General features: G+C 39.8%; 2 protein-coding genes across 3 annotated transcripts; one reads left to right on the plus strand and one right to left on the minus strand.

Moving 5' to 3' along the window:
* Positions 1–1,568: 1,568 nt before the first annotated feature.
* On the minus strand, positions 1,569–7,617 carry LOC136556982 (glioma pathogenesis-related protein 1-like). Its single transcript, XM_066550479.1, has 6 exons — positions 7,438–7,617; positions 5,054–5,299; positions 4,509–4,621; positions 3,702–3,784; positions 1,880–1,906; positions 1,569–1,795 (listed from the first exon to the last, which is right to left on the minus strand). The coding sequence occupies exons 1-6, from the start codon at positions 7,615–7,617 to the stop codon at positions 1,569–1,571; spliced, it is 876 nt and encodes a 291-aa protein (XP_066406576.1).
* Positions 7,618–13,333: 5,716 nt separating this feature from the next.
* LOC136557091 (protein RIC-3-like) lies at positions 13,334–20,926 on the plus strand. Of its 2 annotated transcripts, XM_066550675.1 has the most exons (7): positions 13,334–13,529; positions 14,617–14,646; positions 16,007–16,212; positions 17,385–17,451; positions 18,569–18,659; positions 19,536–19,645; positions 20,249–20,926. In XM_066550675.1, exons 1-7 carry the CDS (start codon positions 13,361–13,363, stop codon positions 20,536–20,538), a joined length of 963 nt encoding a protein of 320 aa, XP_066406772.1. In that variant the 5' UTR covers positions 13,334–13,360; the 3' UTR covers positions 20,539–20,926. The 2 variants fall into 2 exon arrangements, with proteins under 2 accessions (XP_066406772.1, XP_066406773.1); XM_066550676.1 differs by lacking the exon at positions 14,617–14,646.
* Positions 20,927–23,254: the final 2,328 nt, after the last annotated feature.

The raw sequence follows: 23,254 nt of genomic DNA on the forward strand, positions 1-23,254 counted from the left end.
GCAGACTGTTTCAGCGGAACGAAGTGGTTTTAGGTCAACCAGCAGCATTTTGCTCGGAAGATTTGTGGGCTGGACTTACCTTAGCCATGGTAATTGAATACAAAGCTAGTCACAGGAAACGAGTCATATTTCAAGAACGCTACTATGAGAATAAGGAAATTGAACTGCAAGATCACATTAGAGCTGTAGCAGCCTTGTCCCTTTCTTTTTTTCTTCTTTCTTTAATTGCGGTGGGCAAATGTCTCTCCTGTCCTTTAGGCTTCTTTGTTACTATTTGTTTGGCCCCTGTTAATTCTGTTCATAGCAATCACTATGTATTGCCGAAAAGTTTTGGATAAATGTTCTTCTTTTGATGAAACTAGATGCTGTTAAAGCTGTTGCTTTTTCTCTTTCTTTTCCTTATATGTTTTCTTCCTTTCCACTACAACCAAACTGTTATAAAATAAAGATGCCTTATTTGTTTATTTATTTATATACTGGTCATTCAGTGTCATTTCACTCTAATCCACCCCAAGGGATCTATTAACAAGAGCCTCAGTTGGGGCCCATTTTTATTCTGTGAGATGGCATGCTGCAATATGGCTCAGAATTTGAGTCTGTGTTCTTAAAATATTAGAACAAAGACAAAAGAGCAAAAAACAGCTTTAAATATTGATACCACAGTTATGCATTGCTAATATCAGTCAGTATCTCTCCTGGCCTGAAAGATTCCCCTCACTAACAAACTTATATTGCAACAGTGGGGGTCAGGTTGAGGGCTAAATGTCTATTAAAACAAACTGAATCCATCAGAGGTTTGGGCTTTTTAAATGAGGCTGAGATGTTTCATTGCTAAACCAGAATCTGTCCTGGGCCCATTTCATCTTCTGTCTCTGTTTCCTGCTACCTGAAAACTCACGATGGCTGCCATCTACTCTCATTTTAGATATTTTTGCTATCTCACATCCTAAAATTAAGGTTTCCCCATTGACACCCCACCTTAATCCTTACTCTGGCAATTTTCCCTGGTATTCTTCTACTTATGGAGAACAAGGATTAATCCTGAGAGGAGAAGAATGGACTAGTACAACTGACAATAGAGAATGGACACTGAAACACATAAATAAAGCAAAGGGCAAGCTTTACTCTTGTTAATAAAAAGTAATATATACAGTTAAATCTCCATTACTTGGGGGAAATTGTGTCTGGGATAACTGAAGGTTAATGAAGATGAATTATTGCTTCTTTTGGATACAGTGTGCCACTTCAGACATGTCTTTGTGATGGCCCAGGCTTCCAGGAGGATTGTTAGCACATGGAGGAATATCTAGTCTCTGTGGTCCCTCTAGCAACTACCCCTAGAGCTAAGAGCCTCATACAGACATAGGAGCATGTTGCAGCTACTGCCAATAAATTGTATTACCTCTGTGCACAGCCATTTTTATCTTGCCTTGAGTAAAGAAGCAGCCTTTCCCATGCTGGATTGCAGGGATAATGAAAGATGATAAAATGTTTTTTTTTTTTAAACATGTGCTCAATGTGTGAGAGTAATACAGCAGTAGGATCACAATCAGTCTCTTAATTGACCATTACTCATAAAAAAAAGTGTGTGGAAATTGCTGTTGTACTAGAAGTACAGCACCAAAACTCAATACAAGAAACAGTGGCCTTAAAATTAAAACACTAAGACAGTATTGGTCACAAGAGGGTCGTGGATGCTCAGCAGGTGGGACGCGTGATGGCACGGGAGGCCTGGGGGGACGGGGCTGCGGTGGCTGGGGCTGTGTATCCCAGTCTGGATACCAGTTGGCATAACCTAAAAGTCAGTGAAGAAACAGGTGTTGACACCTAGTCTTAGCCATACTTACAGGAAAGCCATTAAGAACAATTTGATACGTACTTATCAGCTTCTCACGTTCTGTATTTTCTGCAAAGAGATCAGAAGAGGAAAGTAATGTGAGTACCATTCAGTGGTGGTTCTTGATGTAAAGAGGCAAGCCTTTGCACTGATGATGCCAGTTAATGCCTAGAACATCCTGCAAGGGGGAAGCAGGCCAGCAAGAGCAGGTTCCTAACTGGTGTGGAGTTCATATTTTTTATTGAATTGAAAAAGAAACAGAAAAAAACAGCTGTATCAGGAAGCATTTGTGTTATGGAGATGAAGGAATAAAAAATAACAACAAAACATGGAATTGATTTAAAATAGTTACATATATCAAATTTAAGTAGTTACAGACAGACAAATATAACTACTTATTTATCACAGAATTTTGCCTTTACTAAAATTTTGATGCATTTACAGGATTGCCTATGTGCATCCTATTGAAATTCCTCATTTGCTCTATAGGAGAAGATGGTAAAAGCAGGTGGTAGGATCTAGCACTTAACTTTTAAATTCTCTGTTCCTCCTGTCCCTGTTCCCCCTAGTCATTGAGATATTTCTAGTTTTCCTGTGATGTGTCAGTCTTTCAGATGAGTCAGCCAGGATATTACAGAAGGAAATAAGAACACCAAATGCTCAATAATTTCTACAGCTGAATCTGTCTAGAGCCTGGCTAGTAAAAACCATCCCCATTAAACCTCTGTATAAAATTAATATTTGATTTAAGACATTGCTGCATCTCCTTTAATTACTAAGTCCCAAACTAGGCAATGTTTTTAATAAGGTGAATTGACTTAAAGGTGAATTGACTTAAAGGTCCACTGCTGTTTGGAGCCGACTCAGTGATGGGGTACGGGCTGTGTGTTTCCCTGCTGTGCCCACCCCCTGACACAAAGAGACAGACCCAGCACAGAGTCTCTCTGCCTCATTAGAGGGGAGGCAAGGAGGAGGGAGGAAGCTGAGCCCCTCACCATCACCCACTTCTCTCCCAGACCCAGGCAGCACATTTGCAGGGAACACCTCCTCCCCAGAGAGGTTTTTACTCCAACCACACTCCTTTCATTGGTGCATCTTTGCAGGGTTTGGGAGTGGGCTGTGCTGGCTCAGCTCTGCACTGGCTTCCAGCACTGACCAAAGATCCCACAGCTGCCACAGGCCTGCTCCAAAGGGGTTACCAGTCCTTTATTAATTGCTCCTCGAGATTTGATTAAAATCCTCTCATCCCCTGAGCCTTCCAAGCTCTGTTACAACTGTTCATTTAATTACTTTCCACCAGCACTCTGATAACACTGAGCATAGTAGGAGAAAGATTTACAAACAAACTCTTACTGCTGTTTTTCAGAAAACTGTGGAAGTTAGAAATAACTGTGGTTTTTAGTACAGTCTTATTATTAGCTCTGAAATACAGTTGTCTGGAAAATGTGTTAGGACACGCTAACAAGCAAAAAAGCAGAAGATACATTTCCTGTTTCTGCTGAGAGAGAAGAAATAGTGAATATTTGTTGGGGCTAAAATTTTGGATTTGACTTACTGACCAGATAAAAGGGAGAAAATAGTCTAACTGATACTTCCCTGCATCAGAAACTCTGGCTTCTTCCTCTGAGAGCCTTCAAGTGCAAATTATTTAAATTATTTCCTTCTTACAGTATTCCTCCCAGAGTTTGGTACTGTTGCTGCATGGTGTGATTATCACGCGTAGACTAAAAAGTAAACTAAAGTAGTAGACTAAAAAGCAAATAAAAATGTGTTTTGTGCAAATTGTCTCTTTGTTGTCTTTCCACTGCTATTTATGCCACTTTTGTTTCTGTGCAATTTTCTTACATGATCACTTTGGTCTTACCACAGAGCCTGTCTACACACTTCTCGTTACTGCATCTACTGCATGGTTGTCCTTCTTTATATGGTTTTCTTGGGTAATTCCCCCTGCAAAACAGGAACAGTACTTTTTTAGCTGTCATTGAAAAGCTGTCAAGGGGAGGGAATATCCTAATCAAAAAACTGGTCATTGCAATTATTTGAAATTCCTTTTAAATCACATTAGAGCTCTCACTGGCATGGGGAGCAGTTGACTCCTGCCACTGGAAATTAATGATACTTCTCAGGCAATACTGTATTATTGTAAGCATACAAGAATTTGACTCTAGCCCATCATTACCCACCTAATTATAAAAAACAAACCTGTCAAAAGTAAGTAGAAATACTGCAAGGTACCAGATCAACTAGGGGACTGTCTTCCTTTTACTTCTTAAATTACAATGTCTTGTTTGAAATTCGTGTAGGGCCAGAGAAAGATGTAATCTTTCAGAAGCAGAAAGATTACATCTTTCCCAATTTTCCTGCAGAGACTGAAGTCATAATAGATTTTCTCGCACCATCTGCATTATGGTGAGTGGCGTCAGCTATGATCTGCTGTTCTGCTTTTTTTTAGAATGGGATTTTCTGCAGTACTAGCTATGTCCAGTAGGTTCTGTTCCCAATGGTCAAGGGAAGTTTCCCTTGGACAAGTGACATGAGGATGTAGCTTATTTTGAAATTTGTTAACACTGCACCCATCATTGTTGGCAGCTGATCAAATATCAGTTAGGATATTTAAAGAAAAAAACAAACAAACAAACAAAACAAAACCCAAATGCCACAATCAACTTACGCTGGCCCATAGTCACAAACAAAATGTGCTGCTTCGAACAGTCCTGGAAAATTTTCAACTGTACTGCAGAAGTGAACTGCACAGCCAACTTTGTAACTCTCTGCCCAGACCACCTGCAGGACAAAGGGAAGTACAAAATGCACTTCAAATACTGCCAAAGCAACAGCATTAAGAGAAGAAGAAGGGAAGTAGCTCAGGGAAATTTAAATCAGCTGACACAGGAGCAACTTAACCTGAAGGGCAGCTGGGACAAATGACAGATTTGACAGCCATTTTTTCACTTATTATCTGGCTACCCTTTAAATGTGAAATTGCCAGGGGATAATCCCTTTCCACCATTACTGGAAGTAGAACTTGAGATCCCTGGGGCTCATATTTATTTCCAATCTCATGCAACAATAAACTGTGGGCTGCAAAGCCCTGCTGTAATTACTGTCCCAAAGCAATCTGTTCCAAGCCTGTGCTCAGATCTTCAGTGAAATTAGACTATATCTATATATTAGACTATATGTTAGACTATAAAGCACTGGGCATGTAAGACTCACCTGAGTGTAGTGACCACACATGTCAGTACATATGTTGGTGCTGAAATCATAGCTGCTGACTTCATTAAACCAGGACCTGAGAGCTGCCTCCACGGAGAAGATGTGGGCTGTGCCAGTCCAGATGTTCTCTCCAACAAAGCGAAAGGTGGGGTGCATTTTTCCTGGCATTTTAAGGTAGGTATTGTGCTTAAACTTGCACTTCTTTGCCCATGCTTTGGCACTCTTAGCTAAAGCAGCATCCCAGGACTGTAGAAAAGGAAGAAAACATACTATAACCTGCACTGCAGTGACTTAGCTGAATTCAGACATTTTTAAACAGAAACTTAAACGAATTCATTTCCCCTTTTCTGCTTCCTATCCCTGCCTTCAGTTTTATCTCACTTGACATTTCTACTCCCATAAGAATTTTCTGTCTTCTTTCTCCTTTGCTATTGCAGGACATGCACGATCTAGCCACTGTCCTGTTGTATCTGACTTGTTAATATATTTACAGCTGGAGTGCAATCTTTAAGCTGCTACACCTGGAGGGGGTAACTGTATGAAACTTCCAGCTGTAGAGGGTCTTGGGGGACTTTGTGCCTTGGAGATGTTGGCTGTTCAGGGATTTGCACTTGGCAATTATTACCAGACCAGATAGGAATTCTGTTCTGCTGTCCAGGACAGAAGGAAGAGTCACAGCTGCTCCCTTCCTCAGCTCCTTCTTCCTCTTTTCCCTCCTCAACAGATGGACAAAGCAAATAAAAGACTAACTCATCTCTGCTGGGCTGAGAAGGAAACACTCCCATACAAACCAGTCTGGCAGACTTGCAGATTTTATGTTGACAGGTAAAGTTCAGTACAGGGAAATTCAAGTTAAGGGATGTGAAAAAAAATTGAGTTCATGTTCCTAATAACAGGTTTGGAGATGGCTATTACCACTTGAAAGTAGTTGACTAAAAAGTAAACAAAGTATTAAAACTCTTTGCAAAGGAATGGAGAATAAAACCACACAAATAATCACACTTCTGCACAACAGAAGTCCTGTTAAATGCTGGGTGCAGCACAGCACCCCACCACTGGAAAGGTACACTAGAACTAGAAAGGCCAGAGAGACTTGGAATAGGATGATCATCTTCAAGTTCAGAGAGCTTTCATATAGCAACAGAGAGTGCTCTGCAGCTTCAGAGACATCTGGACATCTTGTGTGAAATAGTAAATAAGAAGCATCAACTTGTGTCTTCCAATACAAAGACCAGACACTATTAAGTGAAGCTAGACATTAACAGACCCAAATCAAACACAAGAAAATAGCTTCACACAACCTGTGGTTAGTCTCTGCAGCCCTTTGCCATGAGATGATAGAAATTATAAAAACTTTTATGACCTCAAGGCTGAAAAAAAAAATAAAAATCCATTAAGAGCTTGTAAGTACCGTGATTGGTACACCTTGCAAGTACACCTTTGATTCAAGAGGTTTAAAGATATTTGTCCTGCTGTTATTCCAGAATTGCTGGGTCTTTGTTCTGAGCAAGTAAGTTTACTCTTTTGCACTAGCTTTTTTACATTAAACACTGTTTTTAACATGGCAGGAATTAAAGTCACCGGTACTCTGAATCTCATTCCTTTACTGTGAGTTTCCATTTGCAGAAATGATTCATACTCTTCATGTGGTTATGCATTTAACTTCCTTTCCAGCTATGCAGCACTGCTGGAGGGCTCAGAGAACTCACATGCACTGGCTGGGGTTACCTTCCTCAGCTAGCTATACACATCTTTCCTTATGTATTCCACTGAACAACATGTGTCTTACCCATAACCTGTTCTGATATTCACTGTATTTGGAGCAAGCTCTTCTTTTCAGCCTAGATATTACTATCCCTACTCTTCAAACCCTGCTACAGCAAATGAAGATCAGGTATCTAAATGGCTGTCCTGGAAAATCCCTTTATTCAACACATGTTCTAGATTAGAAGAAACAAGAAGAGATGATAGATTTTCAACAAATCCTGTTGCAGACTGCCTACTCAGAAACTTTTTAAAAAGTCAAACAGCTTCCATGTATGAAACCCGACCTGATACAAACCAGATTACTATCTCTCATAGAAAGAGGTAGATGACATACTGAGAACTGAACACTATTTTTTGCAATACAGCCCTTTGCTCTGACTGAAGTTGAGAGTAGCTAAATCTTGTGCTAAAAAAAGAAATTCCCTTCAAATTATTAAAAATTGAACAATACCGTGCTAATTAATGTATTTTCTATTTCATACAAAGAACCAACATATATGTTACAGAAATCATTAACTGAAGTGGAAAGAATATCAGAGTAGAAATGAAGAATAAGGTGGGCTAAATTAGCAGCCCAATATATAATAATTTCAAAAAGGTCACAAACCCCACCTTACCATGCGAAACATATTGCTGGCTGGTGGATTCACTTTGGATCGAAATGCGTTGTGAGCTCTCACACAATCTGCAATGAACTTTGCATCTTCTATGTCAGGCAAGGGATATTGCAGATAAGCATGAATGCAACTGAAGAAATCCAGTAAGAGCAATGCAGCAAAGAAAAATGTGATTCTCATAATTCACCAGTGTTTTTTCATAAGTTTTAAAATGAAAAATCTCTTAGGTGGAGATGATACCGGCAAGCAGTTTTTCGGAGGTTGTCCTCTGGGTGTGGAAGCACTTGAAAGTGTCAAACAGGAAGTGAAGAGCAATTGCTTAATCAGGTACAACTCTATCTGACATCATAGCTGGCAGTCAAAGGTAAAGCATGAAACCTGCCATGCATATCAGCAAGGAGCAGCACTCCAAGCATACTTCTGTCTTTTCTTTGAGTGTGCTCCATCCTGGGTGACTGCCAAACCATTCTGTGATTTTTTGTCTTATCTGAAGAGATGCTGCTGAACAGCTTTCTTAAAAACTGCATCAATCATAAAAAATGCAGCTTTTACAAAACAGAAATCTGCTATTCAGCTGATTTTCCAATAGTATTGCTTAGTCATACCAGCTTAGTTACAATTATGCTGCAGGACATTGGTTCCACATCAGAATTACTCAAGAAATAAACAGAATTAGGAAATCTGTGCTTCAGCTAGAGGAAAAAAAATGGTTCCTGAACAGCACCCTGCTGCAGAACAGACATTCTGGCCTGGTTTGGCATGTAACAAAAAATAAAATTTGGAAATCCCAGGCTTGAGTATGTGTTGATTCTCTCCTCTTTAGTTATTTGCTATTACCTGCTAGCCTGAAATCACCGGAGCAGCTTCCTGTGCTCCTGGAGAGCAGCTACAGGATTAGCACTCCTGGCATAACATTCCAAGTCTGATCACTTCTCAGGGCAGTAGGATGGTATGTGTTGGCATTTGTATTGTCTCCCCAACTGTTCTGCAAGCTGGCTGAATTTTTTTTTTCAAACCTAAGCCAAATTGTACAAATATGCAAGAGCATAAGAAGAACCATATGTTTTAAGAGCTATGGTCTTGTAACCCAGTTTTAGGTAGGTTTACAGGGAAAATTTGTTGCAAATAGATTGTGAAATGTTAATGGGTCTCATTCCCTGCTTAGTTTTGCTGGTCAGACTTAATGTAAACCATGATTATATTACAACTACATGAAGTTTGCACAAAAACACTAAAACTGCACCATATTACAGTACAGTGATCTTGCACTTATATATGCATGCAGTTGAAATTCTGTGTTTGGAAAATGAATGGAGATTTTATGCAGTAGGAAATTTTGATGGGCCCAGGATAGTCCAGGTTATAAAATGCTTTCTTGCATTTCTGGCTCCATCTAGTGACTCTATCTATAATTAAAGCAGAAATTCAGCCTTCCCCCCGAGCATCTATGGTATTTTCCCAATAACAGAGTTTTAGACTTTTGCCAGCATTAAGCAGTGGATCTCAACTATTAAGTTTTGGGATTTGAATTGCACATTATAGCATTATAGCATATTTGGATAGCATAGTCTGGACAATACAAGCCATTGCCTATCCACAGATCTCAAGTGAAATTTAGAACTATGAGCTGGAAACATGCAAGAAGATTTACAGCCTCATAATTTTGAAAAATCCCCCATGTTTACATCCCACTTTTGCACTTCTGACATGCTTTTAGTTCAAAATGGCTGGAAAAACAAAATCTCAGATTTTTAATTTTTCTCTAATGTTCTATTTAGCTAGAGGACTAAAAACTGGTGAATTACAGCCTATTACAGGTATCCACAATGCCTGGGAGTCTGTGAAATTACATTTAATTTTGTTCTCAAGTCATCAGCTTCCCCACAGTATTGTTCCTTTTGTTTGGGAGAGAAGGTCTGACCTTGACTTACTAGGTTCATTTGAGCAAATGGGGTGGATCTGCTGGGTTTTCTTATTCTATCCACAGGATTAGGCAGCTGCAAGATCACTTGGTCTTCCAGACCTTTGAATAAACCAATATTCTGACATGCATTGCTGCTGCTATTACACAATGGCACCTCAGGGCAGAAAACAGATTATGGGACAGGACAGTGGTGGTATTGAAATTCCACAAGAATTATTCTGTAAGACACCATTTTGTGTTCATTAAAAGCTAAACAATCCTAAAATTATTTTGTAATAATGAGGCTCTAAACAGTTTCACAATTAACAGAGGAGGCCATTAGTATGTGGCTGGACTGCAGATAGTTTTACTGTAATTTTGAAGTTATCTGGATGACTACTCCTGTAAACTTAAGTGCAAAAGCCTTGGCACTGCAAATTTTTAGACCAAAAAGCTTTACCTGCCAAACTTAAGAGAAGACAGGCATTATAGTCTAGGCATCTGCTTTTTCTTAGGAGATTCTTCCAATAACTTCTGCACATGACTAACCAAACTGTACTGAATTCAGGTAAAAATGTTTAATTCTATACCTAGAACACCTGAATGATCATACATTCCATTTCTGGAAGCCATGCAGACATAGTAGCTTTAGTCAGTATGGGAGTATCTCTCCAGTAGGAATTGTACAGGTCTCAGGCAGACAAACTGAGTCGAACATTCCCAAAAGTTTTCTCTCTTCAATTATAAATGAAAGAAGCTGTTGTGTTCATCAAACATAACCATTTTTTTGAAAAGGATCTTAATATTTTAAGTGCTGTTACCTTAATACTGGGTTAAGGACTAAGCATTTCAGAGGCCTTTATGTAATAGCCTCACATACGTTTTTGAGATTTCTACCATCTTGAGATTCCAGTGTTGTGGCTCTCTTAACAGGTCTACACAGCCCATCCATTTATGGGTCATAAATTTTACCCATTTTCAATTTTGTGTCTGAGTCTTCAAAAACACGACTGCTCCTGGATCATGCATGGTCTCGATTGTCAATTCTGATGTCCACAGTGTTAACCCATGTACACTGCTTGTTTTTTCTGGTGATTAGCTTCCTTTGTAATTTTCCCTGAAATGTTGCCTGAAATGCATGAACGTTTGGATATGACTTAACTGTGTATAACAGGAAAGAAGCAAACAATCAAGGGAAAGAAAGTTTAGATGTGAACATCACTCTCAGAGAAATGTGCAAAACCCTCCAGAATTTTATGCAGACAAGGTTGAATTGCAATTATTTAAATGTAAAAACTACCTTGCTAGGTAACTTTTCATAATTTATTGTGCCACAGAAAAAATGAAAAATACTTTCCTATGATACTGTCTACTTCTAGCCTTCTAAATAAACAACAAAACTTAAATCCTCCAGCCTTGTTTTTGGTTTTGTTATAGGCAGAACCAGGGGCAGAAAACAAGAATTAACACTTGAAGAGAAATAAGCGAGAAGACAAAAAGAAGTGAAAGGAAAATGGTCCACAAATGATTCTAGTAACTTTTGGTATTTTCATTTCACAATCCAAAGCTTACTAAAAAATAATCTTGTAGATACCATTGTGTCTGGTAACACAGTGGTAGCACAGTATTTTCCTCTGTAATTTACAGGGAGAGCAGTCTAAGCATCTTTGAACACTAAGATAAGAAATTGAAGAGCTACTTTTACTGGATAAGATCTACTTGACATTAAAATTATCATCTGTTTTAGATCAGTGAAATATCATGTATTTGCTCATAGATAAAACTGAATCTATTGCAAAGCTTTTTTTTTTCAAAATGGGAATGAATAATTACACTTAAAATATTAAATGTTCAAAAGAAACCTTTACTTTCTCAGCAGCATTAAGTTTCTCTGAATTACTACTGAGAAATTGGAATATAATAAATTTTGATGTTGATTTTTTTCCTTTTCTTTTTTATGAGAATTGTAAGGAAAAAATTACTTTGGCTGGATTTTATCCTTCTATTGACATTTTTACTAAGTAATACCCACAGACATTCTGCAATTACTGTGATTACTTTGAATGGCATCTCCAGAATTATAGAATACTGAACTGTGTGGCTTGGTAACTAGACAACTGGAAATTATTATTTTATAAAGTTCATGTAGCAATCATGCAGTGAAATGAGAAGTGAGGCTTTCAGTGAGGTCGATGTGTGGAAAAGAAGAGAGAATTATTGTCCAAGGTACTGAGGTGAGGCAGTGCAGGGGTAAGGCAGTACAGTCATTGCTTGATATTAAAAAAGACAGTGAGGCACCAGTTGCACCCATATGGACACTTCTGTGTTATTTACAGATGGTACTGATTTACATGGTAGGGACTACCCAGGACATTTTACCACAGACAACTCTTACTTGAATGAAACAACCACAAACCTTAGTACAGTTCCGCACTACGCAAATTAAAAATCTGACCTCACCATACCAACTTAATGGCATCAGCAACATCAAAAACTTCATGACCTCCAATCCAAGTATTCTCTCCAACAGATGTGAAATTAGGATGGTACAGAAGTTTCTTACTTAAGTATATGTTATGCTCAAAAATGCATCCATTTGTCTATGTCCTTGCAGTCTGTGCCAAAGCTGCATCCCAAGTCTACAAAGCGTGAAAGGTGAAATAGTTGTGCAATGCTGAGTTACAACAAAATCTTAATCAGATAAAACCAGTCAGCAATAAGCAGATAAATATCAAACACTGGAGTTTCATAAAGAAATACTTTCCCTTATTTGGGCAAGTACTTGTGGTTTATTTTATTTGACTTTTCCTATTGCAGTACAGAAATATGAACTAGTTTAATTAGACAAGTTTTTCCTTCTTTCACTGTTGGAAATTAACTTCATAAGAGCGCTTGATAGCAACTGAAAAGATATTTGAAATGCAGTTTTTTCTTCAGGCAAGGAATAGCTGGCATGCTAATTAAACACAAAACTTTTTGGATTTTATTGTTGAACAGTTCATTAAGGATTTTGATTTGATGCACAAAAATTAATTCAAAGTAAAATGCACCAATAGTTTAGATTTAATAGTACAAATATTTTAAGTATTTTTAAGACAGCCTCTAGAAATAAATATTTGCTCTTCCTATGCTACGGCTTTAAATACACATCAGGGCATTTTGCAAGGACAGCTTTATGAGGTAAACGTACCAATTCCTGGCCAGTAACTCATTCTAATACCTCTTCCTTCTTTGCAGCTGATTCCTGAATGTGAACAATCTTCTGTATTTGCCTTCCAGTCATGACTGTTTCAGAAAGTTCACCATTAAATTATCCAGTTTTATATCTTACTAGAAGATGCTGTGATTTATTGCTTAGGTTTACCACTGCTCTTACATTTCACTTCACTCTTAGTTTCTTTATAATTTACAATTGTAAAACTTTACAATTTACTCCACTGGCTGCTGATACTCTTTCCTCCCTAAGGCCTTTGGTTTTCTTCAACCCATACTTTCCATCATAACTTTTCTTCAACCCATACTTTCCATCATAACTTTTCCTGGGTTTCCTATTCCTGAGCATTTAAAACCATGTGTGGTGTCTTTTGCAAACTTCATCACTTCCCAAATCACCACCCCTCCTCCTATCTGCCAATCCAGCCTAAAACCCATCCAACCAAAGGACATTCTTTGCTGGATAAATGTGTGCTCCAAGCGCGCTCAGGATGCTCATCATTTAGCTGCCCATTGCTAACATGTTCCTCTTGTGGCACTAGGCAGGCTAAACATCAAACATCTGCTTTTTCTGCATCTTCTTCACTTTTGTTTAACCCTTTCCAGCAAAAATTTTCATTTGCCAGCTGAAGTGCCCTTCAGCGGTAGGAGTGCAGTCACACGTTTGCCCCTGAGGGAGAGCCGGCTGCCGCGGGCGGGGCTCGGGGCCGCGCCGGGCCGGGCTGGGCCGTGCCGCGGGGCGCCGCCGGGGGCGCTGTGGCGCGGGGCGCGGCCCGGCCGCGGGAAGGCGGCGGGCTGGCGGCGGCCATGGCGCTGTCGGCCGTGCAGCAGGTGCTGGTCTCGGCCGTGCTGGTGCTCTGCGTCTTCGTCGTCATGCCCAGGATGTTCGGGGGAGGAGGTGGCGGGCGGCCCGGCCGGTTCCCGCGGGGCGGCAAGGCCGGCCCCCGCCATTACGATCCCCGTCAGCACGGCAGAGGTAGGAGCCGGGGCGGTGCCGCGGCCGGAGTTCCGTGCGGGAGGCGCCGCGGGCTCGGGCGGGCTCGAAGGGAACCCCAGGATCCGAGGGGGACGTGCCCTCGTCCGGCGGAGCTCCCGGTGTACACGGGCTGTGGACGGAGAGGCCTGGTCAGAGCGCTTCGAGCTGGCCTGTGTGCGCCTGAAACACCTCCACCTCCTGCGGTGTTTTGCTGGTCTGGTTCGCCGGGGCTTTGGGCTTTGTCTGTGTTGTCTTACAAAACTGCTCTTAAGTGCGGGAAGCACCCGGTAATTGTTAGTGCCGAGCGGTGTGGCGAGCAATGCCCGCAGGGCCACAATCGAACAAAAACGGGAGGTGTCACTGGGAAAAATCAATTGCAATCAGGAAGCCGAGTGTTACTGTTAGTAAATATACGCACAGTCATACCAAATCTGTCCGACAGTATATGAGAAAAGAGTCCAAGATGCTTGTTTAGAAAAGGTATCAATGAATGGGTTACAGAGTTTACTACTTGTAGGAGCTATAGTGGTATCCATGTATGTTAAGCCATGTCAGTGCATGTCACGATTTAGCTCAAGGTCTTGTCAAAAAGCACCTTAGTTTTTGACAATCACTGGACGCCAGCTTTTGTGAGGTAGATGTGTGATTCATTGATGCCTTCCGAGGTGTTTCAAACCAAGAGACAGCTAGTTGCTGTAATCCTCCATATGTGTCTGTGCTTTTCCCTGCTGGCAGAAAAATGGAGGCTTGAGCTGCTACCATGTTCTTCCCACCTGATATCAAACTTACAGTGCTTCATAAGCTCTTGCCTGGCCTGTTTCGCCTGATTATTTTTTATTTATAAGGTAGCTGTATATTCCCTACAGATCAAATTATTTTAAAACCAAATCCTAAAAAAAAAACCCAAAACCACTTCACATGCCTGTGATTCTACTGAAGTACTGGCCCAGCACTGAGTAAAATAAATTTCAGACAGATCTCCTATTGTCATCTCTCTCGGTGGTTCTTTTGTCCTGGTTGGCTAGTAATTCACTTTGCCGTTTCTTCTGCGGGATAAACTTGGTGCGGGACACTGGATCTCCGCTAGGATTCAACATTCCTCCTCTCCACCCTGAAGGTATTTCCCTTGCCACACTCTTATTTGCATGATCTGTAGAAATCTTGTTCATCTGTGATAGTAACTATTTTAGTAAAACTACTTATTTACTTTAAAAACAAATAGAACTTAAAATAGGGGGAAAGGTGAGTGTAAATGTAAAACTAGGAATCAGTATGAAACATTCTGAAAGGTGGAAAAAATATAAAATGTGTTTTCCAGTTTAGTTAGTGCAAGTTTAGTGAGTTTAGCAAGTCTAAATCTACTTGTCCTGAAAGGACAATGCCTACCTGAATTTGCACTGAATGATGAAGGTAGCTTGAGTTCTGATTGTATCAGCTAGAGCATTGAGGTTTTGTGTAACATTAATTTTTGTTGATTGTGGCTGTACTTTGCACACTTGAGTTACGTTACTGTGAGTTCCTGAAATGCCACTGTTACAGTATTAATTGATAAGCAGTGATTTGCATAATGGTCTTTTGTTTGGGAGCTTTTAAAGAATGTGAACCTTCCCATACCCATACTCAGTTCTGATACATTACGTTTTAAGTCTAGGCACTCGTTTGAGACATCAGTGTAAAACTCCACAATCCCCCATTCCCTGCTGTCTGTCTCTGCAAGCATCTGCATTCTTTAGCTGATGGTACTGTTCCACATGTGCATGCCCCATGAACCCTTGATTTAACTACCAAATAACCTGTTTCCTAAGTTGAACAATGACATTGGCTGTTTTCTCATCTGCTCCCTGTTCTGGTAGGCAAATTACATGCAAAAATACTTCTGACTTCCAAGGTTGCATCTCTTGGGTATTGTATAATCTTCTCCTGCTAAATATTTGATTTGGAGAGGTACAGTACTTCTAAGCCTGTGGGAATATCCATGCAAACCTGAGTTTACTGTCAAAATAATGAAAGCAGCAGCACAGCGTATTTCAACAAAACCGTTTTTTTTCCTGGGACCAGACAATTCAATTTGTAATTAACTCAGTTCCTTTGGTGCTAAGGAAAAGATATGAATTACTGTTTTCAGCATTATCAATAGTTTCTCTGAGTATGCTTTAATTTCAAAATGTACATCTATCTTTCTGTTACATCTATCTTTCTGTGATTTGCTGAGGGTTTGCCAATGTTGCTGCGAAGAAACTTAAAAATTGTATATTAGAGAAACCAAGCTTGGCTTGAGAGTTTTTGCTGCCTAAACTGTGCATCCTGTTAATATAAGAATAATTCTTAATTTTTTAAGTGGATACAAGGCTGCCTACACCAACTTAGAAGAGTGATGAACAAAGATGATTACACAAAAAGAAAACAATTTAATTCCAGTTGTGGACTGCTGATTTTATTTCTTACTTTGTTGTCTTTCCCTCAATTTCATTTTTAAGGTAGTCCTCAGACAGTTTATCAAGTTCACCAGAATCCAGGAAATTCTGACAGTAATACTTACCAGAGTTTTCAACAAATGAGAAATGCAATGGAAAAAGAGATCAAAAGCGAGAGAACGAGAGGAAACGGTCGAGAGTTAGCATTCACCCTCATGCCGCTGTATGCTCTTGGAGTGGGAGTGTTTGCAGCATATAAACTTCTTAAGGTAAGCCATAAGAAAAAGCATTAAATTATTGTAGTTAGGGGGAAATGTAAATTCTTGGCTTGTCTGTTTGTTTTTCTAATTCTGAGCCCATGTATAGGGTTGTCCAAAAGCCATTTCTTGCTCTGTTTGACTTTGAATGTGAAGTCCAAAGTTAAAATTTTAGCATATCTAATTCTTCTGTATGAAGACCTCTGGCTTAGGTATTTTTAGATGCTTGAAGAAATGAGAATCTTGCTCACCCTGCAGCCTCTAATGAGAATCTGAGAACCTGAACAGTGCTGCTACCTGAGTCTGTAACCTAAGTCTCATCAGTGTTTCACTTCCTTTTCATTCTTCAGAATGAGATTGAGCATGGGAAGGAGGCAGACAATTCCTGCAGAGCAGTGATCTTAGATTAGCAGTTAGGTAGAACAGCGAGTAGACCTGACCTTTTGTTTGGACTTCTCATGTGATCGTGCAGTTGCAACATGCAGGTTTATTCATGTTATGGAATACCTTTTCTACTATTTGTAAATTCAAAAAGGAGAGCACGTGATCGGTTGTTTTTTAAAAGGAATCAGTCTTGAAATGTATTATTTATAGTAAGAGATACACAAAGCTGAGAGTACACCTGGAATATTGTTTCTTGCCCTCAGGGAAAATAAAAATGAACAGGAGTAAGACTGGAGACAACATGCTTATTTTGGGAGTCAGTTCATGTTAATCTTGTGTATGAGAAAAATACCACAGCTTAGCAAAATGAGTATAGAGGCTGCCCAGTTTAGTACAAGATTTAAAAATCATGAAAACCATATTTTGGGTGTTGCAATTCTTTATGCTTGGGCTTGTGGGATTAAAATGTAAATATTTTTATGATAGTATCTTTATTACTTTAAGAAATAAATTCTATATCATAATTAGTGATAGGAGACTGAATCCAGTAACCTAGAAGGTTTCTTCTGTTTCTTTTTGAAATAGCAACTGCTTTCTTTTAGAGCTTTTCCAGTCATGTTGTGTTTGCTTAAAATCAGAAATGTTAGTTTAAGACTAGATGAGGCATCACAGAAGAAAAGTTTCATTAATGTAGCACATTTTTATGGTTGCTGTTTACTTTCACTTAAGTTCTAAATGCAGTTTTGTTTTTAGTACACAAATAGTGATGAGGTTGTTTATCTTGATTGTATTTTTTAAAGATGAAGTCACATGAAGAAAGTCACTCCAAAAAGGAAAAAAGTACAGAAGACAAGGCCAAGGAAACAGGTAAGATACCCATTCAGAATGCATACGTTCAACAAAAATACTTATTTCCTACTGGAACAAAACATGTTTTCATTGATGCAATCGAGCTAAATGAAGGCAATCTCTCAAATTACTGAGAGCAGTTAGGAATCTACAAATACCCACTTCGTTATTTGGTATGTTTGAAATGCTTGTTTGAGGTTTGTTTTAATTCTCCAGATGTAATGCTGTTTAAAACAACTGTAGTAATGCAGTATGATTCTCTGACTCTAAAATGTCTGATGTTTTTCTCACTTAAGATCTCTTCAGTTTTCTTCAGTTTAAATGGGATATAATTAAATAAAAATAAATAGGGTATTTAAAAATAATATAATGATCTGATTTAGAACTGAACCGTATTGATACAGTGTGGCTAAACAATTAAGAGACCAGTTATGATTTCTAGGCCAAATGACAAACCTATCACAAACATTCAAAGTTGATGCTGTTTTCATACCTTTTCCTCCCTTTTATAGGCACATTTTTAGTGAATTAAACAACCAGCTGCATCTTTTGGTGTCTGTGTACACCAAGTCTGTAATGAGGCTCAGCAGTGATTTGCCACACAGGCTACTCATCATCCTTGTGTGTTGCATTCTTCTTTCTTCTAAGTTTAATTGTATTTTAGGTGGAGTGACTTCTCTTGATTCTAGTGCATTTAGGATTAAATATATTTGTAAGGTGTGAATAGAAGAACACATGAAAGCATATTATGTATAAATACAGTACTTCCATCTCAGGAAGTCTTGCAGCTGCACAGTTATTGAGACTGGGAAGGTGAGCATTCTTGCTCAGTTTCTACAAAGTGCCCTCTGTTTGGGCACTATTGGGGATAGGTTAATGGGTGGAAGGGACTTCTGTTCACACATAATAAGGCTTCTGTTCTTACCCCCACCGTTCCCTTTTCATATTGTCAAATTTTTTTGATGAAAGAAGCTTTCTGGTTTTTAATCTGTCCAGTGAAAAATATAAATTAATATCCCAATGATATTGTAAAGACATTTTTACAATGCTCTTTCTCTCCTCATCCGTCTCTCCCTCCCCTCACACCTCCCTCTTTTTTTGTTGTATTGCTTTTGTTTGTGTTTGGTTTTGTTAGAGCATCAGCTTTTAGAACTGGAGCAACATCTAGCACAGACAGAGAAAATGTTAAATTCTTTATTGACTCAGTTGGATCCACTTTCAAACTGGTGAGTGTTTCTAAAAAATCTCACTCTTGTTTCCTGTATATTGAAATTTGCCAAAATGTTAACGAAGAGTTCTTAAAATGATCCTTATATATAGCTAAGGAAAGTTTTAGGAACCTTCTTTGATTGCTTACTGTTTCTGTAGCTTTTACGTAAAAATAGTTATGAAGGTACAGCTGCTTATTTTTTGTGTTTTGAAATGAATCTGTGAAGTGTGTGTATTCCAGTGAAATAGAACTTGTCTATTTTACTAGGACAAAGGAATCAGTAATATAAAAGCTCCTTGTAGTTTTAGAGAAGTTCTGTTCTTAAGAAGCTAGAGCCTTACTCATCTACTATAAATAAAAGTATCCTTGCAGTTTAATTTCTAGACTGACATCCTTCATGAAGCACAGGTTAAAACATGCAGAATTTCCTGATTGTTTCTGCAGTGTACTTCTGAACTGGATATGTGCTGAAACTATTAAACAGAAAAGTCACTGGCCAGTTTGCCTAACAAATTTCGAGTAGTGGTGGGGTGGAAAGTTAAAAAACCTTAAATGAGAAAAGCCTTCAAACTCTAAAGTTCTACACTGTTGCATTGTTGTATTACTATGGATAGTAGTACAACTTTGGATAATTGTTACTCTCAGTAGTCATTATTCGACCTTGGCCACTGAGGCTCCAAAGCCAGAGTTCAGTGACATTCAGTAGTTGTGTGATGTACTGGCCTCCCCACTTCTCAAGAGACAGTTCTCAAAGGAAAGCTTGACCTAAACATTTCACAAACTTCACTATGGTACTTATGCACAGAAAGAAATATTGCAATAAGAGTATTATTATCAAACACTCCCTTCCAAGATAATCTTTCAGCTGTTAACATTTGTCTTATTTTTCTAGTGTCAGTGCTTTAGCTTGTGAGCAGAAAGATGAAATAATGACACAGCTCCAATCAATTAGACGACTGATGAAAGAAAGTGGATTGGATAAATCAGAAAACAAGATGAAAGGTAATTTAATTTTCAGACAGATAGATAATTAAATAGTTTATATTTTAAAAGAATAAATAAATCTTACTATAATAATGTTCAGCTTCTGAGTCTTGGGTAATTTGTGTGGAATTAGTTTTATTCTGGAGGAATACCATTCTTCTTATTTGAGATGTATCCAATTTCAAATTTTTGATACATCATGATTTATTTAAGAATAGCTGCTCAAGACATTGAACTGGGATGGACCACACAGTCACATTCTGTTTTGATAAAACAGGCTTTTGGAACATCAGTTCCTAAGTAGTCTGTTAGTACTGGAGTAACTTTAGGCAAAGGATTTCCAAATGAGGACCTCAGAGGCAGTGAGTAATGCTTACATAAAACACTAAACAGCAAATTGTATGTTAGTTTCAACTGGAGACTTCCAAGAGCTGCATGGTAGCCCAAGAGAAGTCTTAAATGTTAAGAATGGTCCATTAGAAATTTGGTGATTTTTTGGCATTATTTGAGTCTTAATAAAAGAGAAAAAAGAATTTAAAAATACTCTACTTCTAAACTGACCCTGAAATTCAGAGCCTTACCAGTAAACTTTAATTTTGGGTTTTTTTTTTTAATTTTAAGATCTTGGACACATTTGTGATGAGAAACTTGAAGATCTCATTCAGTCGTTTGCCGAACATTCTCAAGAGAAAGAAATGGACAACAGAGAAGATGACTGTAATGAAGATTTGCTTGGGGATATTGATAATGATTACAAAATAGAAGAGCATGAATTACATAGTGAATGTGAAATGCATCAGTTGGAGCCAGATGTTGTAGAAGATGAAGAAATTATAAGCAAAGATGCCATTGAATCAGAAGAGATGGGACTGAGGAGACGCAATAGATGTGAATGGAATCTGCATATGTAAAACTTCCAAAAGCTTATGAATTCTTTTTATAATGTTGTATGCACTTTAAACTGAAATGAAGTTATGTGCACTGCTATATGCTTTAAAAAGAGGGGTGAAATACTACCTTTGCTCGTATCTATGACAATTCTGTAACTGACTTCAGTGGCAGCAGAATTTTACTCAGGATGTTTACATATTTTTTCTATTTATTTTTTCCCTATAAAAATATTTCTGTACTCTGTATATAATGCACTGTAATTATATCTGATGGCTCACTAAAATATTAGAATATCTTCTAATTGAGACTATAAAGAATAGATGTTTCATAAATGTTTTGTAACTAGAAAGCATTATGCCACTTGAACTGTGACTTTCTTGAGTTCATTAAAGAGCATGCACTGATGAATTCAGCTCTTGGTGGAAAAATTTTCTCTGGGAGTGTGAAAAGCAGTATGCATTAAGTCTTTGATACTCATTCATAGTTAAGTTTCTTTATTTGGAGAGAGAAATTCAGCCATGGACACTATATGAAAATAATGATGTCTAAATTTGCAGTCTCCTGAGTAATGATGTTTAGTTTTGTATGTCAACTTAATCCCAAATATATTATACTGGATCCCTTAATTTCTTCCCTACTTGTCACTTGTTAAACTCAGCAGCTGTCTAATAACTGATTCATACCCATTAGGACTGTATCTCTGTGTCACATTTATTTTAATACCATAGAATCTGATTTTGATTCATTTTAATACCCTTTTTTTTACATCAGAATTAACAGCTGTGTTGCTATGTACCATTCAAGAACTGTGGGGTGTGGGATCTTTTTTCAATATATTATGCCAACTTGATATCTGCCTTTTTAGGTCAGTATTAGGAAAAGCATTATTTTCCTTTGCCAGAATAATTTTTGTCCACCCTTTCAATATTTAATAATTTTTTTGTTCACTTAATGCACACAACTATGGTACTACCAGCCTTTAATGACAGGAGTTGCCTTAGAGGTAGGTCTGATAGTATGGCACTGTTACATTTTCTGTTTTATAATTGCATCGCTTTTAACTAGGCCAGTTATGATGCCTGAACTTTTCTGGCATCCTTATTCTTACAGGAAAATAGCATGTTAATTTATTTTTATGTTTTTAATGTACTGTACTTAAAGGGACTAAATTTATTATCATGTTACTCACTGAAATGGAATGAATTGTTCATTCTGGTGTAGACACATGGTATGTGTTTTGTTCTAAAACTGGATCACACAGGCTTGGAAGTAGCAGCACATCCAGAAATACATCCTGCATCAGTGTGTTAGTAGTTTTGCACTGAGTTCGATTTTGCCTAACTTTGGAAAACTGATTGACTACAGAGCCAGGGTTTCTCAAGAGGTGGCAGATTTTTCCCCCAAGACAGAAGGGGTTAATCTGGTATTTTTTAAAATCAAACTGTATCCAAGTACCAGATCTTGGTACTTGGATACAGTTTGATTTTAGAAAATAACTGCTGTTGCTCTGGGCATTCAGGACAAATGAAACTGGAAAAAAAAAATCAGTTTCATTGAGGCTTTTCTTTGAACTAGCTAATGTATTAAAGTGAACTAATGTCAAAGCCGTTGATCTGCGGGAGCGAGGGAGTGGGAGCCAGGTGTGCTGGCTGCCGAGGTGTGTGCAGGGTACAGGTCAGTCCCGCTCCTTCCAGGCGCTGGCACCGGTGTCCTTGGCCACGGCGGGCCCTTCCCCGCCTGGGGCAGTGTTTGGATCTTTACTGCTGTGCCTTTCACCTCCGCGAGTCTTCGGAGGCTGCTGCCACTCGAAGTCCTTGCCCGAAAGGCTCTGAGCTGCCTCGGGCTGATCGCTCTGTTTCGGACCCAGGCTACAAGCGCACAGCGTGCGCTCTCTGCCGCAGTTTGGAGGTCTCGATTCCAGCTGCCGGGGTTTGCCGGGGGCAGAGCCCGTGTGCTGTGTAAGCCCCCGCCTGTCCTGGCAGGGCTGCGGGGCCGCAGGGCGGGCAGAGCCGCCCGTGGGCGCGGGAAGGGAGGCACGGCCGTGCCCCGGGCAGGGAGTTTCCGCAGGAGCAGTCGGGAATTGCGGTTCCCCACTCCGCCGGGCGCACCTTGCGCAGCTCCGGTGCGAGGCCTGGCTCGGATTGGCCCCTCCGCGCTGCTGTAGCGGCAGCCCCGCGGCGCGGCCGGGGCGGTGCGGGCACCGTGGAGACGGTGCGGGGGTGCGGGACGGGGCCGGTCCGCCAGCCGTGAGCCCTGGGACTGCTCCGGTGAGACACTGCCCCTGCCCGCCGGCGTCCCGCGCCTCTCCTGGGAAAATGCATCATTTCCGTGGAGCTGCTGAGCTCATAATGTTTATTCCGCCTTTTGCGGCATTGGTGTTTGGTAAAAGTAATCTCAGCGTGTGCACCGTGAAGTACAACAGCGCTGTCTGCGGCCCCGGGTGGGAGGATGCTCCGTTCCCGGGAGAGCCTCCTGGCCGTGCGCGGGCATTCTCCGTGCCCTGAGGAAGGGTTCGGCCGGAGGGCTGTGCGGGGCTCCAGCAGGCCCTGCAGCCCCGCTCCTGCTCGGGAAGGGAAAAGGTGCCTGGCAGTGGGAACTGCTCAGTGCCCTCAGCCTGTCGTTTGAAAATGGAGTGTCCGAATGATGGGCTTTTGGTTCAAACCGGGCTGCGTGGAGGGAGAAGCCAGCAGAGCAGGAATGCTTGGTGGCACGGCACCCTGGAGCTCTCGGAGACAG

This window comes from Molothrus aeneus, chromosome 5, assembly GCF_037042795.1.
Source record: "Molothrus aeneus isolate 106 chromosome 5, BPBGC_Maene_1.0, whole genome shotgun sequence".
Taxonomy (NCBI): domain Eukaryota; kingdom Metazoa; phylum Chordata; class Aves; order Passeriformes; family Icteridae; genus Molothrus; species Molothrus aeneus.

What these genes read in the sequence shown, in the direction of transcription:
- LOC136556982 (XM_066550479.1), bottom strand. Translation starts at nt 7,617, where the DNA reads ATGAGAATCACATTTTTCTTTGCTGCATTGCTCTTACTGGATTTCTTC. An exon ending in GTTTGTGACTATGGGCCAGC is followed by an intron (nt 3,785 to 4,508) that starts GTAAGTTGATTG and finishes CCTGTTTTGCAG; the next exon opens with GGGGAATTACCCAAGAAAAC. An exon ending in AGAACGTGAGAAGCTGATAA is followed by an intron (nt 1,796 to 1,879) that starts GTACGTATCAAA and finishes ACTGACTTTTAG; the next exon opens with GTTATGCCAACTGGTATCCA.
- LOC136557091 (XM_066550675.1), top strand. Translation starts at nt 13,361, where the DNA reads ATGGCGCTGTCGGCCGTGCAGCAGGTGCTGGTCTCGGCCGTGCTGGTG. An exon ending in TCCCCGTCAGCACGGCAGAG is followed by an intron (nt 13,530 to 14,616) that starts GTAGGAGCCGGG and finishes GATCTCCGCTAG; the next exon opens with GATTCAACATTCCTCCTCTC. An exon ending in AGACAAGGCCAAGGAAACAG is followed by an intron (nt 17,452 to 18,568) that starts GTAAGATACCCA and finishes TGGTTTTGTTAG; the next exon opens with AGCATCAGCTTTTAGAACTG.